We start from the raw sequence: 16,290 nt of genomic DNA, 5'->3' as shown, positions 1-16,290 counted from the left end.
CCACCTTCTGATATACTTTACACCCAGTAATAACATTGCGGCTCCCTGCACTCACCACTAGAGGGAGTTTACCACCTTCTGATATACTTTACACCCAGTAATAACATTGTAGGTCCCTGCACTCACCACTAGAGGGAGTTTACCACCTTCTGATATACTTTACACCCAGTAATAACATTGCGGCTCCCTGCACTCACCACTAGAGGGAGTTTACCACCTTCTGATATAATTTACACCCAGTAATAACATTGTAGGTCCCTGCACTCACCACTAGAGGGAGTTTACCACCTTCTGATATACTTTACACCCAGTAATAACATTGCGGCTCCCTGCACTCACCACTAGAGGGAGTTTACCACCTTCTGATATACTTTACACCCAGTAATAACATTGTAGGTCCCTGCACTCACCACTAGAGGGAGTTTACCACCTTCTGATATACTTTACACCCAGTAATAACATTGCGGCTCCCTGCACTCACCACTAGAGGGAGTTTACCACCTTCTGATATAATTTACACCCAGTAATAACATTGTAGGTCCCTGCACTCACCACTAGAGGGAGTTTACCACCTTCTGATATACTTTACACCCAGTAATAACATTGCGGCTCCCTGCACTCACCACTAGAGGGAGTTTACCACCTTCTGATATACTTTACACCCAGTAATAACATTGTAGGTCCCTGCACTCACCACTAGAGGGAGTTTACCACCTTCTGATATACTTTACACCCAGTAATAACATTGTAGGTCCCTGCACTCACCACTAGAGGGAGTTTACCACCTTCTGATATACTTTACACCCAGTAATAACATTGCGGCTCCCTGCACTCACCACTAGAGGGCGTTTACCACCTTCTGATATACTTTACACCCAGTAATAACATTGCGTCTCCCTGCACTCACCACTAGAGGGAGTTTACCACCTTCTGATATAATTTACACCCAGTAATAACATTGCGGCTCCCTGCACTCACCACTAGAGGGAGTTTACCACCTTCTGATATACTTTACACCCAGTAATAACATTGCGGCTCCCTGCACTCACCACTAGAGGGAGTTTACCACCTTCTGATATACTTTACACCCAGTAATAACATTGCGGCTCCCTGCACTCACCACTAGAGGGAGTTTACCACCTTCTGATATACTTTACACCCAGTAATAACATTGCAGCTCCCTGCACTCACCACTAGAGGGAGCTCGCTGCATTCTGTTACTACTGAGTGCAATGTATATCAGAATGCAATATATATATATTTTTTTGTAATCACATCACGCGGATCAAGATGAAGATTCATTTTAAAGCTATTACTGGACGGGTTAAATAGCAATTCCCTAATCATGTGTCTGTAGGAAGCTGATGGTGCGGCTCACATTAGGGAATTGCTATTTGGGCGATTTTCTAGCAGCTCAGATGGGTGCTCCTTGTGTCTTTATCCTAGGCCCTGCTTTCTTGGGTTAATGTAAAGGCGATTGATTTCTCTTGCAGGCAGAACATGAGCTGAGGGTGGCTCAGACCGAGTTTGACCGTCAGGCAGAAGTGACCAGACTGCTCCTGGAGGGGATCAGCAGCACTCACGTGAGTGTCTACCGGCGGCTGGGAGCCCTCCATGCATTACAGCTCTGGATGATATAATGCAGCTATAGAAATGGTTGTAAATATGGAAATAATCCTGTATAAGAAATAAAATGTCTCCTTGATGTTGGGGAAAGGTAAATTCCTGTTCACCAGGTGAATCCGCTCCTCCGTCAGTCCTCGGTCTGTGACTTTGCATCTTACTTGTTTACCAAGTGGTGTCGGCCACAACGTAGGAAACCATATCCTGGAAAGAATGAAGTGCGTCACCTGCCGTGTCTTCCACAGGTCAATCACCTTCGCTGCTTGCACGAGTTTGCAGAGGCCCAGGCGACATACTATGCGCAGTGCTACCAGTACATGGTGGATCTGCAGAAACAGCTGGGCAGGTATGTAGGGGACGGCTGGGGTTGGCGTGTCTCATAAATGTTACCAGCAGCCACCACTAGGGGGAGCATGTTGCATCTCAGATGATACTGCTCCCATGGACTTCATTGGGAGGAGGCAACCAGATTTACAAAAAGAAAAAAAACACATTTTCCAATAAGTCTGTGGCCGCCCAGTGGTTGTGATGTGAAGTGCAGCTTGAGTTTTGTTCAAAATAGTTATTCCAATTGAGTAATTACATTTTCCATACTTACCTCACCAATTCTTCATTGCTTCTTTTTAATAGAAATCTTTGTTTGCTTCCGTGGATCCATATCTGTCCTAGGCTCATTTATAATAGAAAGCTGTACTTTAAGGAGCCTGCCTTTGTGTCTATAAGGGTATGTGTCCACGTTCAGGATTGCTTCAGGATTTGGTCAGGATTTTATGCAGGTAAAATCCTGACCAAATCTGCACCTGAGGTCACTGGCAGGTCACCTGCGGTGTTCTTGCATGTTTTGCTCATTGTAACAACCTGCTGCTTTCTGAAAAAATGCGCCGCGTGTGCTTTTTCGCGGCAAAAACGCATGCGTTTTTTCCTGCATAGTGGAGACGGGATTTCATTAAATCCCCTCCACTATGCTGTAACATCTGGATGGTGCGTTTTTGACGCTGCGGAAAAATGCAGCGTTTCCTGAACGTGGAAACATACCCTCACACGACCAGGACAGACGTGTATGAATCCATAGGAAGAGTGGTATTATGTGCTGGAACCTGCAGGGGGCACTGTTTCTCCTTGGGGAGACTGAAGAAAGCTATGCCAGAGAAATCTCTAGGTTCTCCCCAGTCAGAGCCAGACATTGTAAAGGGCAGCAATGATTAGAAACTCAGCAGTACGTCACCTATTGTTTAAATCAGATTTTTTTTTCCCTCATATTGCAATTTGTAATAAATGTTAGAATTTTTGAAGTTCTCACATGGGCACCTTGGGATTTTTTTTATTTTTTTATTAGACTTTAACTTCCCATTTCAGGAAACAACATGTACATTAGCTGCAAAAGGCAGGCTCCAAGCCTATTTTGTATTTGTGTCTAATGGGCATGTGCAAAGCTCATTGTGAAGGGAGGGGGAGCAGGTCAGCTGTGACATCTCCTATTGTGAATGGTGGATCCTGTGTGATCTACTGTGTATAGAGGTGTTATCAGTCATTGTACAGGAGGGGGAGGTGAGCTGTGACATCACCTATTGTGAATGGTGGATCCCATATTATCTACTGTATATAGAGATGTTATCAGTCATTGTACAGGAGGTGGAGGTGAGCTGTGACATCTCCTATTGTGAATGGTGGATCCTGTGTGATCTACTGTGTATAGAGGTGTTAGCTCTCCTCCTCCTGTACAATGACTGATAACACCTATATACAGTAGATAACACCGGATCCACCATTCACAATAGGTTATCTACTGTATATAGAGGTGTTATCAGTCATTGTACAGGAGGAGAGCTAACACCTCTATACACAGATCACACAGGATCCACCATTCACAATAGGAGATGTCACAGCTCACCTCCACCTCCTGTACAATGACTGATAACATCTCTATATACAGTAGATAATATTGGATCCACCATTCACAATAGGTGATATCACAGCTCACCTCCTCCTCCTGTACAATGACTGATAACACCTCTATATACAGTAGATAACACAGGATCAACCATTCACACTACCTCTGAATACATGTAGATTTATTTCAGAAATGACTAATCCGCTCTCCTTTTTCCCTTTTCTGCTGCCAGTTCCAGGGGTGAGGTGTAAGTATTTTGTACAGATCAGTCCGCACACGATGGAGCATGTCACTATGTATTAGGTTCAATCTGTTAACACTTAAGTGTTACTGAGAATCATGGGCCATGGCATTTGTGGCATGGTGCAGTGATGCTGCTGGGATCACATAGCGGCCTTGGCCCAGCAATGTTACTCCTGTGATGTCCAGCAGGGTTCATAGGATGTCATTGTGGCTTTCTTAAATGATAATGTTCCAGATCTAAAATATTGTACTCGCTTCCCAAATCAAACAGGCTAATAAGTGGGAGGGAAGTGTGAGTGCTGCAGCCCATCAGTGGCTGCTGATGGGCTGCAGCGCTCATGTGGCAGACGCTGCTCTGACAACATTGGAATAGGAGGCGAGTATTTGGGGTTTATACTAAAAATGGGGCACTGTTTCATTTAAGGAAGGGTTGCTCAATTAGTAATGTCCCCCGCCCCCCCATAACCAGTATGCACCATTGTCCTTGACAGGTTTCCTTCAACATTTGTGGGGAACGCAGAAGCAATCGTCTCCCCTCCAATCAGCGTCTCCCCTCCAGCCGCCACGCTCCCCTTGCTCCAAGCCGTAAGCCCCAATCCTGCAGAAGGAACGCTGAATCCAGCAGACGTCAAACCCCCTGCGAGCGGCACACGGAAAGCAAGAGTGCTGTATGACTACGAGGCTGCGGACAGCACGGAGCTGTCCCTCATGGCCGACGAGGTGAGCGCTGGATGCGGCATTTCATGTAGTATGTGTGCAGACAAATTCCGACGGGCTGAGTATGAACTGCAATCCACGGACCGGCTGAGGCCATCCAGTCTGAGTAAGGAGACCTCCGCGGCCAGTTTGTGCACCATGTCTCATACTCGGCCGTTGCTACATATCTGAATTTGGCCTTAGGATTTCCACTTATTAGCCATTTGCTTTCCCCTTCCAGCTAATCACGGTGTACAGCCTCCCTGGCATGGACCCCGACTGGCTGATCGGAGAGCGAGGGAACCAGAAAGGCAAAGTCCCCGTTACATACCTGGAACTCCTCAGTTAGACTGACGGCGACCACTGTGCAGAATCTCTCAACAAGCCAATCGCCCCCCGGGGCTGTCGTTGCTCGGAGGCTGCTGCTTTCTTTTCCCCTTGGTTCCTTTTTATGTCTGTCCTTGCAAATCCTTTCTCCACCAGAATCCCCCTTCACTGTGTTTATTTATGTAATCATTTCCAGCACATAAGAGGTTAAGCATCGTGACACGATTCTGCTGTTTGGAGGGGGCAGCACAGAAGTAACCCCATTATGCTTGCACTAAGGTCATAGATTTCAATCATTCCCCGTCCTGAAGTCTTGTTTCAAGCCTAAAATGTGCATGGTTGTACCAATGCGGAAGAGTGGGGGGTCCGAGCTGGGAACGTCTGGTCCTAACCAGTGTAGCATTCTGATAATACGATCACTTTATCGCCACTATGCAGAGGGGGGGAGCGTTGTGCTATGTGACCCCCTGATTGTGCCCTTTACTCCCTATCCCAGCCATCTATCCACCCCTTCGTGTGTCTCCGGCGCACTCCTACCTAGCAGATCAGTCACTTACAGAGAGGGACAGCATCTTGTAAGAATCTTCCCATTGTACAAAGTGATAGCATTTCGGTGTAATGGGTCCCCACTCCCCCCACAAAGATCTAGGACCCTGGTACAGCGGGCCGGTCCATACTGTGTGGCTGCCGTCATCCACAACTCCTCTTCCGATTAGTCAGCCTGGTGCTGTGACACGACGCACACCCACATTTCGTCATGTATGGCTCCTGTCCAGCGGCCACAGCGTACCGGCCTGCCCACTGGACAAGGGTGTCTATCCCCCTACTCATCCTGAAAATGTAGAGAAGGCATTAGTGTTTCCCTTCCAAGCTTCCCCTGGAGTCCTGCCATGCTAAATCAATGCTGTGTCCCCATCAAAAATAAAAAACTAACTCTTCGTTAAAGAATTCTACCGTTTTGTGTCTACAGCACCTGTGCAAACCTGTGTGTTTCCATACGTCAAGCCAACCCTGTATAACCTATTCCTGCATTCACGGCTAAACAAAAACCAGTGGAAGAATAACAGAAGACCACAGGATCAGACTACACCGCGTCTGTAACCATAGTGACACATGAGTCTGCGTAGGAGCTGGCGGCACAAAAAATGCATCAAAGCTGCTAAAAAAAAAACAAGCAAAACTAAGTTGTATTAAAGTAGTTTTGTCAGGTCTCTAACAAAGGCAGCGGTGGCGAGATGGGGGGGGGGGGGGGGGTGTCAATTACTTTTACACTAACGACCTACTCTAAGGATAGGCCATCAAATATCAGATCAGTGGGCATTCGATGCCTGGCACCCCCGCCGATCCATTGCTCGTGCAATACTAAGGAATTCCTAAAAACATGATCTGATATGGGGGTGGGGGGCATGAGGACTGAAGTCTGGGAAACACTCATCTCCCAGGTTACCAACCACTCAGACTGGAGCGGTGGCTGGTAACTTAGGCAACAAGCTGTTTGTTATAGAATTCCTTTGTTCTTGAGACCAGAGAGGATTTTTTTTTTTATAAGGGACAAATTCCAAAGTTGCTTGTTTTTACAAGGATATTGCAATTTTACCCATTTCAGGATGGGAAAACCCTTATAAAATCAATATTAAAATAAGGAAGCACTGATGGAGAAAGCCTTCGAGTCATTCTCCAACCCCCAGCTCACCAGATATAGGATCACTGTGTGGGTGGGGAGGGAATGCTGGACTCTCAGACTTCCTCTAGGAGTCCTGGCAGCTATTTAAGTGTAAATATGGAGTTAAATAATAGAAAAGCCTATCCCCGAGCTCGGCGCGGCCTCGCCGATCTCATCCCCGAGCTCGGCGCGCCCTCCTCGCTGTCATCCCCGAGCTCGGCGTGCCCTCCTCAATCTCATCCCCGAGCTCGGCGCGCCCTCAATCTCATCCCCAAGCTCAGCGCGCCCTCCCGGCTCTCATCCCCGAGCTCGGTGCGGCCTCCCCGATCCGATCCCCGAGCTCGGCGCGGCCTCCTTGATCTCATCCTCGAGCTCGGCACGGCCTTTCGGCTCTCATCCCCGAGCTCGGCGCACCCTCCTCGATCTCATCCCCGAGCTTGGCGCGGCCTCCCCAATCCCATCCCCGAGCTCGGTGCACCCTCCTCGATCTCGGCACGGCCTCCCGGCTCTCATCCCCGAGCTCTGCACGCCTTCCTATCGCATCCCCGAGCTCGGCGCGGCCTCCCCGATCCCATCCCCGAGCTCGGTGCGGCCTCCCCGATCCCATCCCCGAGCTCGGCGCGGCCTCCCGGCTCTCATCCCCGAGCTCAGCGCTCCCTCCTCTATCTCATCCCCGAGCTCGGCGCGGCCTCCCTGATCCCATCCCCGAGCTTGGCGCGGCCTCCTCGATCTCGGCACGGCGTCCCGGCTCTCATCCCCGAGCTCGGCGCGCCCTCCTCTATCTCATCCCCGAGCTCGGCGCGGCCTCCCTGATCCCATCCCCGAGCTTGGCGCGGCCTCCTCGATCTCATCCTCGAGCTCGGCACGGCATCCCGGCTCTCATCCCCGAGCTCGGCGCGCCCTCCTCTATCTCATCCCCGAGCTCGGCGCGGCCTCCCTGATCCCATCCCCGAGCTCGGCACGGCCTCCTCGATCTCATCCTCGAGCTCAGCACGGCCTCCCGCCTCTCATCCCCGAACTCGACGCACCCTCCTCGATCTCATCCCCGAGCTCGGCCTCCTCAATCTTATCCTGCCTTCCTGTACGAGACCCGACAAATTTACTGGAAATGAGAAACCTCCACCCTGCAGGTTATCTAATGCCAGATGTGTGACCAGTCGCAGATGTGGCTTTAGGGACCTGCGCCCCCCCAACACGGGTACAATGTAACAGCATTGCTAATACCTCCTCAGCCGACACTGTGGCTTGCTGTCAGCGAGAAATATATGAACAATAAGAAGAGACGACTGCCGCACTGGAAAGACCTCAAAATTCCCTTTAGTTAGTATGCGAGGTCCCATTACGCTGATGCAGCCATATTGCTTAGAGACCTTACGACATGAATGTACTATCTGTCGCCTATTTATATACACGATACGACTGTTGCTTGTCACATTACATAAAGGAATACGTCGCTCTCAGGAGACTCTGGATCTGGCACTCGCTGAAAGATTATTTCTAATGTGTATTTTTTTTTTTTAAACAGCTGCACCCATCGTCCAGCTTTGTTGATTTGATTCCCGAGTGTTATTTATTGCTTGTCTGCATTTTATTCCCCTGATCTGTGTTTGATTAGATATTAATAAATTCTATCATTCCTGCAAATGGTGGCAGACAGGATGGTTCTTACACACGAGTCTGTAAATGTCGTCTATTTTCTTTACTGTCAGTATAAATACAAAATGTCAGAGTACAAGAAAATAAAGGGACAGTACAAAAAAGAAAAAGGCAAGTGGAGCACACAGGCAAATGAGAAATATCACGCACTGCATGCATCAAAAAAGGGGGCGAAACTACGCGTACCCCCCATGTACGGAGATGTAGCAGCTCATTCTGACAACCCCCTCCTCCGGCTTTCCTTCTTCAACACTGGCAATGGCTGGAGTTATACAGTTGCTTTATGGGCGCCACGTACTTTTAAGAATGTTTATTATGGTCCATGATGGTGGCTATTGGGAATGCACCTTTTACCAAGTAGTGAAAGTTCAGAGTTATCGCTGTACGTGCCTTATAAAGGCCTGAACCAGCTGGATAATGGGCTCCTGAGCCTCGGGCGCTGCCTTGGCAGAAGGTCCAGCTTTGGGTTGTGGCGAGGGCAGCACCCCTGCGGCAGGAGAAGACGGGACCCCTCGCCGAGTGTAGCGATTCAGACTGGAGAGAAGGGTGCTCTGAAGGAAAGGGACACGAGAAGCAGATAATTATCCGGCTGTGTGTATATTATACATATATATAGGGACATGTTCATCTGATTGGGGGGATTCATACCAGTTCGGATCCAAGCTCCTGCTTCATGCGCTGCTTGTCCCGGGGGTGCACTGAGGGGTCCCGCAGATAACGCACCGCTTGCGAGATGGTCAAGTAAAAACAGTTCTCGATGATGAACAGCAGCAGTGGCCTGGTGAGCACAAAACCCGGCGTCACGCACTAAGTCTCAGGTGCTCGACAATGGCGACAGCGGCCACCGATGCATATAAAGCTAGGAAGATCCAACGTGTCACCCGGCACAGGTGCCGAGATAATTGCAAAGGTGACATTTGGTCAATACTGGGGGGAGATTATTGAAAAGTAACACATGACCGAATAAGAGTACAGACTGTAGTTAAAAAATAAGTTGCAACCTTTCTTGCCTTTTCCCAAATTTGAAGTGACCATGGTCTTCAAGGAGATGTTGGTCGCTTAAGAACCTGTTTAGACAGGCTGTTAATAAACCATTCTGTGCACGTGGAATATCATTTTCTCTTATGTTTAAAAAAAAAAAAAAGCTCAAAAATTTCACCCGATAACAAATGTTAATAGATTGATACTCTATGTGCACAAAACAGTCTCGGCAGGACATGTCCCGTTTACATCAGGCATTCTGCTGTCGAGAATGAGGAATTTTTTTTTTTTTTTTAAAGCTTAAAAATTACACCAAATGAATGCTTGGGTTTTTTTCCCTCATTTGTCAGATGTTAGCATCCTGTTTACACTGCGCATCAAGTCTACTTTACCACTAGAGGAAGCAGGAATCACTGGGCACATGTTTCTGTACACAGCACTTACTTGATGGTCTTGCTTTCCTCAGAAAGACTTGCAGGAGCAGCAGATGGAAATGGAGGATCTTTTTTCTTATCCAACTGTTAATACATAAGATTATGGTGATGATGATGATAGAGCCTTAGAAATCAACTGCAAGCTAAACCCTCATTCACACTGACCATGCAGAACGGCACAAGACGGGACTGCTGCCCTGATCGTAGTATCAGGACTGCAACCATTAAAGTAAGAATAAAGACTTAAAGGGACTCTGTCACCTGAATTTGGAGGGAACAATTTTCAGCCATAGGGGCGGGGTTTTCGGTGTTTGATTCACCCTTTCCTTACCCGCTGGCTGCATGCTAGAAAATTGTTCCCTCCAAATTCAGGTGACAGAGTCCCTTTAAGGGGTGGTCCAGTGGGAAACATCACATAGCCACTGGCTGTGTATTGGAGCCCCCTTCATTTTGGCATTTTGGTGCTTAAACAATGGACATGTCTGATTTTCCTGGTGCAGATCTATAGTAGCCGCTATGTTCTCTCACCTCTCCAAGCATGTTGAGCATCACATTTACAGTCGCCAGGAACGTGCCAAATGATGGTGCGACATCTGCATCAAATGCCGGAGTGCTAAAGGTCAAGGCCAAAAGCAGCTGATACTGCGCAAGGTCCAGAGGCTGGAAAGAAAGAGGGGAAAAAAAAAAGCCTAAACCGTTTGCTCTTCCCTCCTTTTTGCCAAACCATGATGCACATTTTAGATTTCGGTTACAAACCTGAAGTATCTGGCAAAGATCAGGCGTGAACGCTCGCAACGCGGCCAGCGTCTTACTGAGGATCTTCAGTAGACTGTGTTGGACGGCGCGCAACGCTCTCAGCTCCAAGGCCTCAGTTTCTGGTTTCGGCTGCTTGGATGGAGTTTGAGGCGTGCGCTGACCACGAGAGGCTGAACCAGATGACACAGCTTCGCCACTTTTTATCTGAGGAGTAAAGCAGATGATCGATGGCGGCACGCGTTGCAGAAGCTTTGGCGCCATTGCACCAGCATACAAGTCATGCCGCCACTCACCTGGAGGTAATGCCGCAGCATCTTGCGGCTGTACAGCAGAGAGGTGCAGGATTGGCACAAGTAACATAAACTGACCTGTGTGGGCAAGAGAATGAGGAGTTACTCTAGATCCAGCTTCTTGCCATCATGGCCGGCTGGTCACAACGTTCCACTTCTTACCTGAACGTCCTTCATTAACTGCGGCAGGTGGAAATGCCATTCTTTGGTAAAGTTGGAGAGCTGCAACAAGAAGCCGACAGTGTGGTCGGCCTCCTCCAGACAGGATAAGCTCTGCACGGTGCGGACTGCGCTCAGGCACTGGGGAGCGACAGACGGCAATTGTCACACTGGGATCTACACAGTGGGATCTATACGAGCTGGCCCCCGCTTACCTGTAGTATCCTTTCCTGGTGAACACCTAGAAAGTCTAAGGCATCTGTAAGGAAATTATATCTCAGCGTTTTCAGCAGCCGCTCCATAAGAGATACAGTCAGACGGTAGACGCCCGGCCAAGAAGGGGCATCGACAGCTTTACGGGAGGAGAGGGGCGGCTGTGCCTACATTGAAAATAGACTAAATTACCTTTTATATTTAAAAAAACAAAAAAAAAACAACTCAAAATACAATGATTTGTTTTAACCTGTTACCGGCATTGGACGTACTGGTATGTCCACTATTGGATTCCAATATATGATGCGGGCTCAGGAGTGGAGTCTGCATCATACTCGACAGATGGCAGCGAGCAGTGATTAAACCCCTCAATCTCTGACGGTGGCATGTCTTTATACGTGCCCATTGGACCCCTCACTGTAGAGGGTGCCTATAGGAGGCCACTCCAGACATTCTTTAATAATGAGCTGCTGGAAAAAGGTGAATGCAGCGCTCAGCAGCCCCATAGAGAATGAATTGAGCGACAGTCAAGCATGATCACTGCAATCCATTCTAAGGGGAATAAAAGTGCCCGGTTCTGCCAACTGGTGCGAATCACAGAGGTCAGACCCCCACTGATTAGTAAGATATCACCAATCCTGTGGATAGGCAATATCTTATCTTCACTGGACAATCCCTTTAATATAAAAATGTGATTATTTGTAAGTGCAATGGAAAGCCATATGTAATGACATCTGTGATATAAACGCACATCTCTTACCGTACTCGCACCGTTCGTACTCAGCTGGTAGACACTCAGCAGAGGCAGGCACATACTCTGGGTGATGCCAGCACCCGCTATGGCCGCTGCACCCTGGAGATGAAAAAACACAAAACAATGGAGATACATCAACCACTACCTCTCAGTATGAAGAATTTCTCTGCTTAACAGTAAGGACAGTCATATGGGCATCACGGAGGTGTATACAGTATATGAATAAAAGTATGTGCCCCCCACATCCCACCTACAGGAGCTTTTCTCACCTCCCCTCCTACATCCATAGACATAATATGGAGTCGCCCCTCTGCAGATATAACGGCTCCTGCTCTTCTGGGAAGGATTTCTACAAGATTTTGGAGGCGTCTGTGGGAATTTTTGCCCCTTCATCCAGAAGAGCATTTGTGGGGTCACCCTGATATTGGGGGAGGCCGGGGTCACAATCTCTGCTCTTGGATGGAGCTGAGGTCCGGGCTCTGTGCAGCCGCTCATGTTCTTCCACCCAACTCCCCCTCCATGTCTGTATGGAGCTTGTGCACTGGGCACAGTCATGGGGGAGAGAAAAGGGTCTTCACCAAACTGTTCCTACAAAGCTGGAAGTGTCCACAATGTCTTGTGCTGAAGAATTAGGATTTCCCTTCACTGGTACGAAGAGGCCAAGGCCGCCCCTGATAACAATCCCATAGCGTTATCCTCCTCTGCCATCTGTACAGCGGGCACAATGCAGTCAGGGGGTAACATTCTCCTTCACCAAACCCAGACTCCTCCATCCGACACCGAATAGAGAAGTGTGATCCGTCACTGCACAGAGCACATCTCCTCCAGAGTCCAGTGGTGGCGGCTTTACACCACTCCATCCGACACTCAGCATTGTGCTTGGTGATGTAAGGCTGCATGCAGCTGCTCTGCCATGAAGCTAACGATTGGGGCACTGTGTTTGTGCTGATGTTAAAGCCGGAGGAGCTCGGGACTCTGCAGTTATGGGGTCAACAGAGCGATGGTGACTTTTCTGCCCTGTGATCTTCAGCACTAGACCCACCAGTCTATTGTTATGTGGCCGAGTTGCTGCGGTTCCTTACACTTCTCACTAATATCACCCCACAGGTGTCGGGGGAAGGTTTAGGAGGAGGAAATGGCATGAATGGACTTGTTACAGGACTGCGCTGGTATCAGTGAGCTCTGCACCACCGGCCATTCAGTCACATATTGGTAAAAGCAGATGGCATGGCGGGGGGCCGGAGGTTATACACCGGTGCGTGTGGGCGGATCTGATATCCTGGTTGGGGAATGGAACTATATGAAAAACCGGAAGGTACTCAGGGAACACTGGTTGATGGGCCACTTACCTGGTGCGTTTTGGCCAATGTAAACAATAGGTGGAAAGAAGCCTCACAAAAATGCAGGTTCTGTTTGCCCCGGAGGCTGATCTCTAGGGCGCTAAACAGCATGGGCAACATGGGCAGCTGCCTGATGACCTGTAGCCACTGGTCTCCATCTTCGTCGGCATGGCACAGCTCTTTTGCCAAATGTAATGCCAGCACACAAACCTGTACAAAGAAAAAAATGCAGCTGTCAGCCAGGATAAGACAATGCTGTGCATAACCTACAGGAGACAACCCACAGGCGGCACACACAATGCCGATCCATACACCTGGCAGAGGGATCCTATGGGAGACTCCTCTAATTCCTGTCATACTTGCGGGGACTGGCCTCTCACCGTATCACGTTGGTCCTTGTGCCTCGTTCTGGGCAGATCATCTGTCTCCATGCTGTCCCTGTCCTCTGCTGCATCCCCAGTCTCCAGTCCATGGCGCGTCTCATCTATAAGCGACATCACCTCGCCCTGTAGGTTCTCACATACGCGGAGGACGAGCTGCTGGTACTGAGGAATACTGCTGACTGCACACAAACAAAAAAATACAAATAAAACCATCTCCTATATCCACCAATGAAGGGACTGAGAAAAAAAGGTGCCACCTCTGTCTGTGGGCGACATTGGGTACGGCAGATCAGCCCCATCACCTGATGTAACGTGCCGATCATCTGTCTCCTGACAAGCGGACGTTTACTTTTATATTCTTTTTTATAACCCAATCTGGCTTAAAGGGGTCTTCTTATCTTGTTAAAGGGGTAAAATTGCAAAGTGTGTAATAAAAACAAGCAGCTTTGCAATAAGAATGGAGTTTTTTTTTTTTTTTTAATTGTATAGTTTACTGCTCATTGCTTAGGCTACCGGCCACCTCTGCAGTCCATCAGCGGTGTCCAGTCTCCTAGGCAAGGACCTTGCTGGCTGTACGGTTAGATCCCACTGCGATCTTCCAATGCTGCCTGTGGTGAAATATGTGTATATATATCTATATATGTGTAGTGACATATGTCTAGGGTTATATGTGTGACTAGTGATAATGTAACATCTGTCCTGAAGGCAAGTCACACCTAGAAGTTAATAGGTACTTCCTTGTGACTCGTAGAAATTGTGTCTCCATATCTCACCAGGAGGTCTGGCTAAGGCCAAGAAGAAAGGAACACTTGACACCCCCTAGTGCTTGGAGTGGAGATGCTAATTGCGGCCTGAGGGTTAGCTATTCCTGGGAACCATCTACACGTGTCTCCAGAGGAAAATAATATATATTTATTAGTAGAGCGGCCGTGCCCAATCAAACTGACCGCAATTATGATATTAACCTGGGGGGCCGGTCTAGAAACCTGACCTCAGACCAAAGTTATAAATTTAGACTGCAGACAGAGAATTGTGTTCACATGATGGGGGCAGCCTGAGAAGCTGGTGTGATCCAATCTACATTCTTCCTACCCTCAGGGAGCAGAAAGCAACTACCAGTTAGATAATTTCTGTAAGTTTCTCCTGTTTATTTTGATACTGTTTTGCATAAGTTGTATGTCTTTTTATTATCATATTTTTATACCTTTTTCTTATTGTAAGCACGGACCCTTTTGTTATTAAAGTATAAAACTTTAACAAGTTGAACCTTGAATGTTCTAAAAGAATCCATAGCCTAAGGTGTGTGAGCCTTATGAGTGATAGGCATATTTTTATTAGTATTGTTAGTTCCGGGACTCATCGCCCGTGTATTCGATGAGTGGTGGCAGCGTGTATGTACGGGTGTTTGGCCTGGGTCGGTGTGTGATTTATGCTCCCATTACAGCATAGGACAGAGGTTGCATGCTGGACTGAGAGTGGGGAGATAGATTAACCCTTGCAGGCACAACCCCAAGTCACGTGTGAGAGTGGGCACGTGACGAATAAGTGACACCACGGAGAAGGGATTTGTGACACTGCCTATTCTTGCAGCACGGCAAATTGCTCAGGTCAGATCAGTGGCACAACCAGGACTCTGGTCTAAATCGTCAATATTCAGGAGCGCACTGCCCCCTTGCAAGCAGGAGGCCCAGAGAAAGGGGAGCAATGAGCTCCTGATGATAAAAGATAAGGAGGAGATCTACGATGCTCACAGCCATCCTTGCAACATGCCAAAGATCCTAAAGGGATAGTCCCCTTTAATCATGGCATATCCCTATATAGTCTTTCCATTATTACCATAGATGTCAACAGAGACCATTGACTTCTATAAGGAATCAGAGCCCAATTACCCCAATAAGTGACAATCCGAGAGGTGGAACAGCACCTATCAGGCATACCCAGACACTTAGGACGGACCCCCCACCGGTTTGTGGCAGACCTTTTCTTACCTTTCATCTGCTTCATTTCTAATACACAGATCAGGGCTGTGAAGATTCGTGCTTTTGCCTTCTCCATTATCTGTTTATCCGCCTGCATGATGCCATCCAGGATTCTCGCCAGAGATTTGAGAATGTCCTCCGGGGAGTTCAGTTCACTGCCAGCAACAGAAAATAACATCAAATCTCCCCAAAGAAAAAAAAAAAAAACGACAGCTAAAAGGATCCCTGCTACTCAGGTGCCAGAAGAGCCCAGGAGACGTTGAAAGTTCTGCATTTTTCAAAGTTTAGACAAAAGAAAGAAATTTTTTTTTTACTAAATCGGGCCTTTCCCGGAAATCTACGGCAGAGGGTTAAACTTCCAAGCAAGGGGTGCTAGAGGAGAGATTAAAAGGAACCTGTCACCCCCAACATCGAAGATGAGCTAGGCCCACCGGCATCAGGGGCTTATCTACAGCATTCTGGAATGCTGTAGACAAGCCCCTGCTGTATCCTGAAAGATGAGAAAGAGGTTAGATTACACTCACCCAGGGGCGGTCCCGCTGCGGTCCGGGGCCTCCTATCTTCTTACGATGACGTCCTCTTCTGGTCTTCACGCCGCGGCTCTTGCGCAGGTGCAGTTTGTCTGCCCTGTTGAGGGCAGAGCAAAGTACTGCAGTGCGCAGGCGCCGGGAAAGGTCAGAGAGGCCTGGCGCCTGTGTACTGCATTACTTTGCTCTGCCCTCAACAGGGCAAAGTACGCCTGTGCCGGAGCGTGAAGACAAGAAGAGGACGTCATCCTATGAAGATGGGAGGCCTTGGACCGGACGACGCCCATCAGATCGGACCGTCCGCCCAGGTGAGTATAATCTAACCTCTTTTTCTCATCTTTCAGGTTACATCGGGGGCTTATCTACAGCATTGCA

General features: G+C 48.4%; 2 protein-coding genes across 6 annotated transcripts in view; one reads left to right on the top strand and one right to left on the bottom strand.

Moving 5' to 3' along the window:
* Nucleotides 1–8,118, top strand: part of SH3GLB2 (SH3 domain containing GRB2 like, endophilin B2) — a 41,150-nt gene extending 33,032 nt beyond the window's left edge. For 2 of the 4 annotated variants that reach the window (XM_069748176.1, XM_069748174.1), the window contains 5 exons: nucleotides 1,494–1,583; nucleotides 1,869–1,969; nucleotides 3,747–3,761; nucleotides 4,249–4,477; nucleotides 4,695–8,118. In XM_069748176.1, coding sequence (XP_069604277.1) covers nucleotides 1,494–1,583; nucleotides 1,869–1,969; nucleotides 3,747–3,761; nucleotides 4,249–4,477; nucleotides 4,695–4,802 — 543 coding nt within the window. In that variant the 3' untranslated portion in view covers nucleotides 4,803–8,118. The remainder of the gene's footprint in view (nucleotides 1–1,493; nucleotides 1,584–1,868; nucleotides 1,970–3,746; nucleotides 3,762–4,248; nucleotides 4,478–4,694) is intronic. The other 2 variants (XM_069748175.1, XM_069748177.1) reach the window with 2 other exon arrangements.
* Nucleotides 8,119–8,127: 9 nt separating this feature from the next.
* NUP188 (nucleoporin 188) overlaps nucleotides 8,128–16,290 on the bottom strand; it is a 59,316-nt gene continuing 51,153 nt past the window's right edge. Inside the window, exons 33-44 of one of the 2 annotated variants that reach the window (XM_069748171.1) lie at nucleotides 15,398–15,543; nucleotides 13,407–13,588; nucleotides 13,036–13,236; nucleotides 11,684–11,785; nucleotides 10,935–11,099; nucleotides 10,723–10,860; nucleotides 10,564–10,638; nucleotides 10,271–10,474; nucleotides 10,043–10,174; nucleotides 9,525–9,598; nucleotides 8,748–8,877; nucleotides 8,128–8,650 (exon numbers count right to left, since the gene is read on the bottom strand). In XM_069748171.1, the coding sequence (XP_069604272.1) occupies nucleotides 8,474–8,650; nucleotides 8,748–8,877; nucleotides 9,525–9,598; nucleotides 10,043–10,174; nucleotides 10,271–10,474; nucleotides 10,564–10,638; nucleotides 10,723–10,860; nucleotides 10,935–11,099; nucleotides 11,684–11,785; nucleotides 13,036–13,236; nucleotides 13,407–13,588; nucleotides 15,398–15,543 (1,726 nt within the window). In that variant the 3' untranslated portion in view covers nucleotides 8,128–8,473. The remainder of the gene's footprint in view (nucleotides 8,651–8,747; nucleotides 8,878–9,524; nucleotides 9,599–10,042; nucleotides 10,175–10,270; nucleotides 10,475–10,563; nucleotides 10,639–10,722; nucleotides 10,861–10,934; nucleotides 11,100–11,683; nucleotides 11,786–13,035; nucleotides 13,237–13,406; nucleotides 13,589–15,397; nucleotides 15,544–16,290) is intronic. The other variant, XM_069748172.1, reaches the window with a different exon arrangement.

The sequence above is a fragment of the Ranitomeya imitator genome, chromosome 2 (genome assembly GCF_032444005.1).
Source record: "Ranitomeya imitator isolate aRanImi1 chromosome 2, aRanImi1.pri, whole genome shotgun sequence".
NCBI lineage: Eukaryota > Metazoa > Chordata > Amphibia > Anura > Dendrobatidae > Ranitomeya > Ranitomeya imitator.
This window is presented reverse-complemented; position numbering and strand designations above follow the sequence as displayed.